The 12,212-nt window shown below is 42.0% G+C and overlaps 1 protein-coding gene across 1 annotated transcript in view; it reads right to left on the bottom strand.

Moving 5' to 3' along the window:
* XRN2 (5'-3' exoribonuclease 2) overlaps positions 1 to 10,189 on the bottom strand; it is a 115,561-nt gene extending 105,372 nt beyond the window's left edge. Inside the window, exon 1 of the mRNA XM_007950360.2 lies at positions 10,115 to 10,189. Within this exon, the coding sequence (XP_007948551.1) occupies positions 10,115 to 10,189 (75 nt within the window). The remainder of the gene's footprint in view (positions 1 to 10,114) is intronic.
* Positions 10,190 to 12,212: the final 2,023 nt, after the last annotated feature.

Genomic DNA, 12,212 nt, shown 5'->3' with positions numbered 1-12,212 from the left:
AAAACTGAAAAAAAAAAAAAATCTAGCAGCAATAAGCAATCTGAACAGGAAATTAAGGAAACAATTCCATTTACATCAGAATCTAAAATAATGAAATATCTAGGAATAAAATGAACAAGAAAGTGAAAGACTTGCACACTGAAAACTGTAAAACATTAGTGAAATACAGCCAGTAACCTGGAGGGAGCGAGTACTTGGATCTGTGGACTTGAGACCATGGTCACAAAGGACATCAAGCTCAATCAGAATAACACACAGAAACATTGTTCTACATGCTACTTTGGTGAGTAGTGAATGGAGCCTTAAAAGCATGTAAGTTGCCATCTAGATGCAACGATGCATCTCCTCATCCAGAGCAAAGAAGAATGAAAAAAACCAAAGATCCATGGAAACAATTAGTCCAAGGGAGTAGTGTACCATGTGATCCTCAGCCTACCGTGAGACGAGAAGGAGTAGATGGTGCACAGCTACCACTGTCAATCACTCGAAGGGGGATCAGTGCAGAAGATCCTGGATCGAGTTGGAGAACAATGTGGAACAAAACTCAAAATCATTAAAAAAAAAAAAGACCAGGTTTGCTGGTCTGACAGAACCTAGGTGAGACTCCTGAGACTATGGCCCCTACTTACCCTTCGGGTCTGGAACTGAACTCACTCCTATGGCTTCTAGCCAAACAACAGACAGGCATATGGGGGTAACCTTAGATACACTCCTTGGAGCCATCAATTGTGGGAGAACAGAAAGGCAGTGTTTGCACAGGGAGATAACTCGAGGATAGGAGTTCACAGGAGGGAAGGACACAGGGAAGAGGTAATTACTTGGAGGAAGAAGGAAAAGAGCTGTTGTACTATGGGGAACTGCAGTAAATGTCATGAAACAAAATGTGTATGAACTGCTGTATGGAAAATGAATTTGCTCTGTAAACGTTCCCCTAAATCACAATAAAAAATTTTAAAAAGAGGAGGGGTTCCCCTAAACAGCCAAAGAAATCTTGAAAGAGAAGAACAAAGAAGGACTCACAGTTCCCAATCTCAAAACCTATTTATAAAGCTACACTAATCAAAAATTCTGATACTGGTAAAATGACAGACATACAGACCAATGGAATAGCACCGAGAGTTCAGAAATAAATTCATACATTTATGATCAAATGATTTTCCACAAATATTTACCAACTCCATTATTAAAGAAAATTCTCTTTAACAAATGGTGCTGGGACAACTGAATTTCTACACCTAATACCATGCACGAAAGCTAACTCAAAATCGATCAAGGGAAAAAAAGGGTAACTCTCTGGAATCTAGTTTTTAGCAACGGATTCTTAGATATGACACTTAAAAGTAACAAGACAAAATAGATAAATTTCACTTAACATTTGTTGTTGTTATTATGTGCCATCGAGTCGGATCTGACTCATAGCGACCCCTCCTTGGGTTTCCCAGGCAGTATCACTATGGAAGTAGATTGCCCCATCTTCCTTCTGAAGAGTGGCTGGTGGGTTTTGACCACCAGCCTTCTGGTTAGCAGTCAAGTGCCTTAGACACTATGCTAGACTTCCATTTATCAAAAGACTATCAACTGAGAGAATATTTTTGGAAACCAAGTATTGGATATTGTTGTTAGGTGTTGACTCAATTTCAACCTACAGTGACTCTAGGTAAGAGAGTATAATTGTCCCATAGGGTTTTCGATGTTGTAATCTCCATATAATCAGATCACCATGTCTTCCTACTGTAGAGTTGCTGGGTGAGTCCAAACTGTCAATCTTTCAGTTAGCAGCTGAGCACTTAACCACTGTGCCACCAGGGCTCCTTATATATTGAATAAAGGTTTAATATCTATAATTTGTAAAGAACTACTGCAACTCAACAACAAAAAGATAAACAACTAATCACACAAAGAGGAAAGGACCTGAATAGACAATTTACCAAAGAAATACAACAAACACGTAAAAAAGATGGACAACATCATTTAAAAACTAACTCATCCCAGTGGCTCAACTTTCAGCCACACAACAAACAGGCCTACAAGGTGAAAAGTAACACTAGAAAATTTTGCACTCCTTAGAACAATCAACCATACCAGATCAAAAAAGGTAGTATTTGCTCAGGGATAAAGCTCAGGAGGCAGGAAGGGAAAGCACAAATGGAAACAGTAAACCCAGGAAGCGGGAAAAAGGCTACATCAATTCTTCTTTGGTCTTCCTTACATATTATGGGGGAGCTCTGGTAGCATAGTGCCTAAGGCACTTGACTGCTAACCAGAAGGCTGGCGGTTCAAATCCACCAGCTACTCCTCGGAAGGAAGATGGGGCAATCTACTTCCGTAGTGATACTGCCTCGGAAACCCAAGGAGGGGTTGCTATGAATCGGGTCCAACTCGATGGCACACAACAACAACAAGAACAACACATATTGTGGGGACTGCAATCAATGTCACAAAACAGAATGTGTATGAATTGGAGGATGAGGAGGAGACCAAAGCTGCTTCTGTTGAGTCCAACTCAGTCACCCTATGTGTTAAAGAGTACAAGTGCTCAGTAGGGTTTTCTTGGTTGTAATCTTTATGAAAATAGATTGACAGGCCTTTGTTCAGCAGGGCTGTAAAGGTGAGTTTGAATCATCTTTAGGTTAGTAGTCAAGCATGAACTGTGCCACCCAGCGACCTTCAAAATGTCCTGTCGTCCAGTCATTTGTGACTTACATCAATACTAAAGAACAGTGTAGAACTTCCACATAGGGCTTCCAAGGCCACAATTTTTAAGAAGCAGACTGCCACATCTTTCTTCGGCAGAGTGCCTAGTTGAGTTCAAACCTCTGATCTTTCAGTTAGCAGCCGAGGACTTAACCATTGTGCCATCAGGTCTCCTTTCAATATCAGTAGGGAAACGCAAATCAAAACCAAAATGAGATACCATTTCACACTCACTAAGATGTCTGTAACTTAAAAAACAAAAATTAACAGGTGTCTCCAAGGATGCGATGGTAACCCATGTGTTACAGAAAACAAATGAGCTCCACAGGGTTTTCTCAGCAGTAATCTTTACAGAAGCAGACTGCCAGGCCTTTCTTTCACCATTCTGCTGAGAAGGTTTGAATTGCCAACATTATGGTTAGTAGCCAACCAAGCACAAACCATGTGCACCAGCCAGCTGCCTACAGAATTAACACAATGGCAATGAGTTTGCTTGTTTTGAGTTTGGCAAGGATATGAAGAAATCAGATTCGTACCCATTGCTGATGGTATTATAAAATAGCTCAGCTGCTATGAAAAATAATCTAGTGGGTCCTCGAAAAATTAAACACAGAATCACTATATGATACAGGAATTTCACTTCTAGGTATATGACAAAAAGAATTAAAAGCAGGAATGTAGACACTTGTACACCAACATTGATTGCAGCACTATTCCCAATACCCAAAAGATGGAAACAGTTGAAATATCTACCAAGAAATAAACAAAGTGTGGTACATATATTGTTATTGTTGTTAGGTGCTGTTGACTCAGTTCCAACTCTTGGTGACCAATGTAGAACAGAATGAAACATTGCTCAGTCCTTTGTCATCCTTATGAGCCCACTGTTGCAGCTACTGTGTCACTCCATCTCACTGATGGTCTTCCTCTTTTTCACTGGCTCTCTACTTTACCAAGCACAATGTCCTTGTCCAGAGACTGGTCTCTCCTGATAATATGTCCAAAGTACATGAGATGAAGTCTCACTGTGGTATAGTAAATTACTTTGTGTGGCTTTTCTACCCATAAGTCTTTGTAAACTCCAAGGTGGGATTTGCTATGAGCAACTGAGGAGCTCCTGATTGCTGAAGGTGTCCACCTGGAGTATTTCTGTTGGGAGTGGCACAAAACAATGTTCTGGGAGGTGCCCACTCTCTCAGGTGCTTAGAGTTCTGATGCTATAATTGGCTAGTTTGACCACCCTGCCAGGCTCAAAAAGGGGACCTCCTGGAGGCAGAACTCTCTCTGACTGCTGGTGGAGGAAGACGTGCTGCTGAAAGAGACACGTGCTGCTGGGAAAGAGAGCAAGAGACACGCATTGCTGAGTGAGACACCTAGGGACCAGCACTGCTGGGAAAGAGACTGAGAGACTGTTGGCTGAGGGATGTTGGGCTGGGAGAGAGACTGAGCGTTCTTCCTGAACTTAAATTGTAGCTTGGTGCTTCCCAATAAACCTTGTAATCTGTGAGTTCTGTGTGGCCACTGCAGCGAATTATCGAACCCAGGAGAGAGGTGGTGGGTGCTCTGGGAGGAACGGTTGGAGAAAGGACTGGAGGGAGGCAGCATGTCTGGCCTGGCAGTAATAGGCCTTGGGTTACTGCTGGTAACCCTGTCTTCCTCTTGTGGGATTAGAGGAGGTCAGAACATGTGGCCTCCTTGTCGTTTCTGCACTCACTAACCTCCCTTCTAAGGAGCATTCTCGCTATACCCTTCCAAGGCAGATTTGTTCATTCTTCTGGCATTCCGTGGCATACTTTATATTCTTTGCCAACATCATGACTCATTCTTCCATGTTCAATGCCATGCTTGCAAGCATACGATGAGACTGAGAATATCATGCCTTTGTTCAGGTGCACCCTCATCCTCAAAGTGACATCTTTGCTTTTTAGCACTTTAAAGAAGTCATTTGCAGCAGACTTGCCCAATGTAATATGTTGTTTGATTTCATGACTGTTGCTTCTATGACCTTGATGTAGCTCCATGTAAGATGAAATCCTTGGCAATGTCAATCTTTTCTCCATGTATCATGTTGTGGTTTATTGGTCCATTTATGAGGATTTTTGTTTTATGTTGAGATTTAATGTATACTGACAGCTCTAGTCTTTGATCTTCAAGTCTTCTTCCCTTTCAATAAGCAAGGTTCTGTCATCTGCATATCACAGGTTGTTAATGAGACTTCCTCCAATCCTAAAGCTCTGTTTTCTTCACGTAGTCCAGTTTCTCTATCTGTTCAGCATATAGATTGAATAAATATGGTGAACAGATACAACACTAAGGCACACTTTCCCTTATTTAAAACCAGAGTATCCTCTGTTCTATTCTTGGTCTATGTACAGGTTCCTCATCAGCACAACTAAGTATTCTGTATTTCCTATTCCTCACAATGTTATCCATACCTTGTTATGATCCACACAGTCAAATGTTTTTACACAGTCAATAAAACACAAGTAAACATCTTTCTAGTATTCTCTGCTTTCAGCCAAGATCCACCAGACATCACCAATGATATTCCTCATTCCATGTCCTCTTCTAAATCCAACTTGAACTTCTGGCTACTCCTTGTCAGTGTACTGCTACATCCATTCTGAATTATCTTCAGCAAAATTTTACTTGCATATGATATTAATGATACTGTTTGACAACTTCAAATTGTGTTGGATCACCTTTTTTTTTTGGTAACGAGTACAGATACGGATTTCTTCTAGTCGGCGGGCCAAGTAGCTGTCTTCCAAATTCATGGCATAAACCTGTGAGCACTTCCAACATTGCATTAGTTTGTTGAAACATCTGAACTCTTATTCTGTCAATTACTGAAGCTTTGTTTTTCATCAATGCCTGTGGGGCAGCTTATACTTTTTCCTTCAATACCTTAAGTTTTTGATCCCATGCTACATCCTGAAATGGATGAACATAGACCAACTCTTTTGGATACAGTGAGTCTGTGTATTTTTTCTGTATTCCTTTGATGCTTCCTGCGTCATTCATTATTTTGCCCATAGAATCCTTCAATATTGCAACTTGAAGCTTTACCTTTCTCCAATTCTTCCAGCTTGAGAAACACTGTGCATGTTCCAACACAAGGTTTCTACACATTTTATTATAGTACTTTGTCTTCTCAAGCTGCCCTGTGAAATTTTCTGTTCAGCTTTGTCACTACTTCCTTTTTTCCATTCTCTTTAGCTACTCCACATTTAAGAGCAAGTTTCAGGCAAATCAAAACAACAATGAGACACCATCTCACCCCAGCACTAACAGGAAAGTTCAACAAGACAGAAAATAACAAATGCTAGTGAGAACATGGAAAGATTGGGGCTCTCATACACTGCTGGGAGGATGGTAAAATGATACAACCACTGTGGAAAGCAGTATGAGTCCTTAAAAAGTTAGTAACAGAAATACCATTTGATTCAATAATCCCATTACTAGGTATCTATCCTAAAGGAGAGCCAGAACACGAACAGATATATACACCCATGTTCACAGCAGCACTGTTCACAATAGCAAACAGATGGAAACAACCTCTGTGCCCATCAACAGAAGAATGCATAACCAAAGTATATACACACACAATGGAATACACTATGCAACACTAAAGAATAACGTAGAATCTGAAAAACACTGCATAATGTGGATGAACTTGTAGGACATTATGATGAATAAAATAAGACAATCACAGAAGGACAAATATTGTATTAGTTCACTATTGTAAAAAGTGAAGGAAAGGTTTACATATGGAAGAAACGTTCTTTATTAGTTACCAGGGATGGGAGGAGAGGGAAGGGAATACTGCTAGACGGGTAGAAACAAGTATTGATTTAGGTGAAGGGAAGGGCAATGTACCAAAAGCAAGAGACCAGTATGGTGGCACTGAAGAAGAGGAAGACGTAGAGAGGTACACAAGAGGTACAGACAACAAGATACACTCCTTGGAGAGATCGATCATGGGAGAACAGAAGGGCTGTGTATGCACAAAGAGACAACTCAGGGGGCAGGAGTGCATGGGAGGGAAGGACATAGGGAAGAGGTAACTATGAGGAGGAAGTGGGAATGGAGTTGTTGCATTGTGGGAAACTGCAGTCAATGCCCTGAGACAAAGTATATAGGAGCTGCTGTACAGAAAATGAATTTTCTCTGCAAACTTTCATCCAAATCACAAAAATTTTAAAAAATAAGAGGTACAGACAACAAAGATAAATCCTTTCACACATACAATACTGTGTTGTCAGTGATAACAAACATAATCTATGAGTAAATAGATGGGCAGACAGACTGAATGATCAGATACATCTAGGCAAAAGGGAATATACCCATGCCCATACATAAGGTTGGCAGACAATATTTCTACATTATGTATTTGTATGTGCTACAAGAATGTCCAAATGTATTACATAGGTAAAGTTATGGTAACTTCTTGGCCATGGCCAACCACCCCGAGGGAGCGAGTTTTAGACCTGTGGGCTTGGGACCATGATCACAGGGGACATCAAGCTCAACTGGCATAATATACTACACAAAAACACTGTTCTACATTCTAGATATAGAAACCGGGGTCTTAAAAGCTTGTAAGCGGCAATCTGGATCCAACAATAACTCTCTCCTCATCCAGAGCAAAGAAGAATGAAGAAAACCAAAGATGCATGAAAACAATTAGTCCAAGGGACTAGTGGACCATGTGATCCTCAGCCTATATAATTGTGAGACCAGAAGGACTAGATAGTGCCTGGCTACTACTGTCAACCACTCAGAAAAGGATCAGTGCAGGAGATCCTGGATAAAGTGAGAGAACAATGTGGAACAAAACTCAAAATCACAAAGAGACTGGTGAGACCCCTGAGACTATGGCTCCTACTTACCCTTCAGGTCTGGAATTGAACTCTCCTGTGGCTTCCAGCCAAAGAAAAGACAGGTATTTAGGGTGAGTATTTACATCAGGTAAATATACTCCTTGCAGTCAACAGTCGTAAGAAAACAGAAGGGCAATGTTTGCACCGGGAGATAGCTTGCGGGGGCAAGAATGCATAGGAAAGAAAGACAAAGGGAAGAGGTAACTACAGGGAGGAAGTGTTTCATGTTGTGGAATTGTAGTCAGTGTCATAAAACAAAATGCATAGAAAATGAATTTGCTCTGTGAACTTGCACCCAAATCACAATTTAAAAAAAGAAAAAGGGCAAAAAAAAAAGTTTCAAAATCACTTCTGCCATCCATTTTTTTTTTCTTTCTTCCCTGTATTTGTAACAACTGTTTGATTTCTTCACATATGATGCCCCTGAAGTCATCCCACAATTCTTCTGGTTTTCAGTCATTAGTGTTCAGTGCATCAAATCTATTCTTGAGATGGTCTCCAAATTCAGGTGGGATAAAGTCAAAGTCATATTTTGGCTCTCACAGACTTGTTTTCATTTTCTTCACTTCAAATTAAACTTGCATATGAGCAATTGATGGTCTATTCCACACTCAGTCCCTGGGCTTGTTCTGTTGATATTGAGCTTCTTCACCGTCTCTTTCTACAGATGTAGTAGATTCGATTCCTGTGTATTCTATGTGGTGAGATACAAGGGTATAACTGCTGTTTATGTTTTTGAAAAAAGGTTATTTGTTATCAATGTCATAAGTCTTGCAAAACTCTATCATGAGATCTCCACCCTCATTTCCACCACTATGGCCATGTTTCCCAGCTACTGATCTTTGTTTCCAATTTTCACATTTCAATCACCAGTAATTATCAGTGCATCTTGATTGCATATTTGATCAATTTCAGATTGCAGAAAGTTGGTAAAAATATTCAACTTCTTCATCTTTGGCATCAGTGGTTGGTGCATAAATTTGAATAATATTTGTATTAACTAGTCTTATTTGCAGATGTTTCGATACTATCTTATCACTGATTGTGTTGTACTTCAGAATAGATCTTGAAATGTTTTTCAGGATGAATGCAAGACCATTCCTCTCAATTTGTCATTCCCAGAATTGTACACCATATGATTGTGCAACTGAAAATGGCCAATACTAGACCATTTCAGCTCACTAATGTCCAGGATATTTATCTTTATGCTTTCCATTGCAAAAATGAAATGGAACACAGCAGTGGTAGAAAAGCTAATATCTAACCCAGGAAGTGATATGACAAGGGATACTTCTTATAGATGATGGAATAATAAAGAAAAGCAGCATTACTTAAAGATATAAAGCTTACTATTAGAAGAAATAAATGACTCATTACATTAGGAGAATAAGGGAGCAGAATCTGAAAAAGTGACTAAATCCATTCTCCCATCATGGCTAAAATTTAATAGATGGATTTAAAACCAAAATAAAAACAGAATCTAAAAATTTAAACGTGGTTCTGTTCTGAGGAACAGAAATGGGAGTGGGAAGGGGTGGAGTAAGGGTGTTGGTATTTTTTTCTAAAAAAATTTGATAAAAGTTTTCAAAACAAAGAAGCATTTGTGTAGCAGTTTCTCTTAAAGAAAAACACAAAAAAATAACAGAATGTCACACACACAGAAAAAAAGCTTTCAGTTCCTTATTAAATAGCAGCTAAGAAAATGAGAAATCAAGATCTTACCAATCTATAACCAAACAAAGTTCACACTGGTGGACCAGCACTTCCTTCAAAACGAACACGTCTGAATCATGATTTACCTGGACCTTCCCAACTCAGTAATTCCAATAGAAGAATACAAAATCTAACTCATTACTGAAACAATAAATTAAAAAACTCAAAAACCGATTAAAGTCTACCCATAACAGGCTAACAACAACAAAAAAAAAGTTCAAATGCACCCAGAAACCCTGAAAATGTCAACAAACATGCTGTCCAACAATCGGGATACCTAGAAAAAAGAGCATTTATCACATTTCTATCTTGCCCTGGCTATGTCTAAGGTGCTGTTTCCGGCGTAAGATACAACAGCAACAAATGGCTTCTCATAGTACATGAAAACCTTTAGGAATGGTTAGTAAACATCAGAAAACTCGCCGCAAGGGATTATTACATTACAAGGTGCTTAAAGGTGGAGATCCGCGCGTCCCTAACAAGCTAACTCTGCGAATCTGGCTCAGGGCTCAACAGCCTTTGAGCCTCTTGGGGACCCACACCATAAGGTCCCAGGAGGAAACAAAGCCATGGGCGGGGCCTTACGGTCGTAGAGAATGCAAGGAGGGAAAGAGCGGCCATCCCGCCAAGTCCAACCCAACGCTTTCCTTGGCACCCCATTTCTTCTTCCGAACCCTGAATCCATGTACCGGCGCCCCACCGCGTGTCCGGCCGTGGGTGCCCCGGGACTGGCTGGGCGGCACGGGCCTTGGACGCTGAGGGCCGCGACCCAAAAGCGCTGGGGCCCCGGATACCAGCCTGGCGGCCGCCTACCCTACTCCCACCTTCTCCTCCACGCAGTTGACAATGATGGACGGGTACTTGCGGCTGAGCCAGCGGAAGAAAGCCGGGACTCCCATAGCAGTAGCCCAGCCGGTAGCAGACGAAACCGGCCCCCAGACGAACGTAACCTAAGAGAAGAGCAGGAAAGGTGGCCTCCGCCACAGCACTTCCTCCCAAGTGCGCGACGCGGAAAGGAAGTGATGTCACGGCGGTGCCGCGGAGGAAACTGGGTAGGAGTCGACCAGCCCGACTGGTTTTCGGAGGTGCGGGCTGGCGTAGTGGGTGATGAGCGAGGAGGCTTGACTTGCGTGGTGTCTCATCGCTTCATCTTCCAGGCCTCAGAGTCTGGCGTTCAGTAACTCGGGCACATCTGTGTCCTGGAGACTTCTGGACCGCGCAGCCTTCCTAGGATCTCGCTGCGAAGCCCATCGGCCGTCCCTCGCGCGAGATCTCTCCTCTATGCAGGTCACCGAGGAGCTGTTCTTGCCAGTTTGTTCACCTCTTTGGAAGAACTTGCCTTACTTCACTCTCTTTTCTCACCCATCTCAACCCAGAGTAGAATCAAGACATCTAAATTTACGAGCTCTTACTTCCCCGTCTCTTCCGTTTTTGTGCCATCGTAGGTACCCAGACTATCAAAAGTAATATTTCTAAACATTTTACAACAATAGTGGCTAGTTTGCACCAGTATCTCGTCTTAAGTAGTTACAGAATGGTATTTAACCGGCACTTGGGAGCTCTGGTGGCGTAGTGCCTAAGGCATTTGACTACTAACGAGAAGGCTGGCCGTTCAAACCCACCACCCACTCTTCGGAAGGGAGATTGGGCGATCTACTTCCGTAGTGATACCGCCGCGGAAACCCAAGGAGGGGTCGCTATGAGTCGGAATCGCCTGACGGCAGTGAGTAAGTGACATCCAAGCAGCGTTGCCAATATCCCTCTCCGCTTTTATTGAACACTTACAGTGTGCTAAAGCATTGGTTAAGCATTCTCTCATATTTTGTCACTTGGGCCTTCTGAGGGTATTGTTATCTTTGTAAAGGAGAAATTCATTAAGCCTTTTTGACCAAAGCTGTATGCTAGAATTCGCCTCATTCTTGCTGAATTAAACTGTATAGAATACAGTGTAGATCGTCCTGCTTGAATCTTTTCATCTCAAAGGTCAATTTCCCTTTACAACCTCTTGTTATCTGTCTCTGTTAATTACTTGGAAGCCATAAAAACTAAGAAGAAATTTCCCTGTAACCAAATTCCCTGCTGTCCAGTCATTTCCGACTCACAGTGACCCTGCCCAGGCGGTAACTCTAGGGAAGTAGATTGCCCAACCTGTTTTCCGAGGAGTGGCTGGTGGGTTTGAAGCACCCCCTTAGCAGTGAAATGCCTTAGGCACTACGCCACCAGAGCTCCTGTTGTTTTGGGGGGAAGTTTAGTCAAGTTAGGAATTAAAGGAAATACACTCAGAGGAAAGGAATTTTGACACAGGTGTATTTTGTACAAAGTGGGCCAGAAGAATGTTCATGACAAAGATGTGGTAAAGATAGTTGCTTGAAAGGGTTTGAAGCTGGCCTTGTCTAAGTGTCCAAAACCAAACAAAACCCACTGCCATCAAATAGTTTTCAACTATGTTGTTGTTGTTATGTGCCGTCGAGTCGGCCCCGACTCATAGCGACCCCTCCTTGGGCTTCTGAGGCGATATCACTACGGAAGTAGATTGCCCAACCTTCCTTCTGAGGAGTGGCTGGTGGGTTTGAACCCCCAGCCTTCTGGTTAGCCTTAGGCACTATGCTACCAGAGCTCCTGGTTCCTGTGTGTATGTATATATGTATTTATGCCTTCAAATCCCCCAAAATGGCTCTTGCTCTGCCATTCTAAATTTTATACTTCCTTTCTTTGGCTTCCCCTCCCTACACTTTCCTGAGGCAGCCACACTTGCAGCTGCTGTCGTCAGCATCTTATAAGGAAGGAACATCTACTTGTGACCACCAGCATAAACTTCCTGACAGCCAGAACATCTTGCAATACCCTCAGAGAACTGACCACCTGCATTGGCTGCCAGCCAGACTAGTCTGGCGCTTGTCACCCAAGCCCCTTGTGATTGTT

The sequence above is a fragment of the Orycteropus afer genome, unplaced genomic scaffold (assembly GCF_000298275.1).
Source record: "Orycteropus afer afer isolate SDZICR_OR568_19922 unplaced genomic scaffold, OryAfe1.0 scaffold00269, whole genome shotgun sequence".
In the NCBI taxonomy this organism is placed as follows: Eukaryota; Metazoa; Chordata; class Mammalia; order Tubulidentata; family Orycteropodidae; genus Orycteropus; species Orycteropus afer.
The sequence above is the reverse complement of the archived record's forward strand: the minus strand, read 5'-3'. Positions and strand labels throughout refer to the sequence as shown.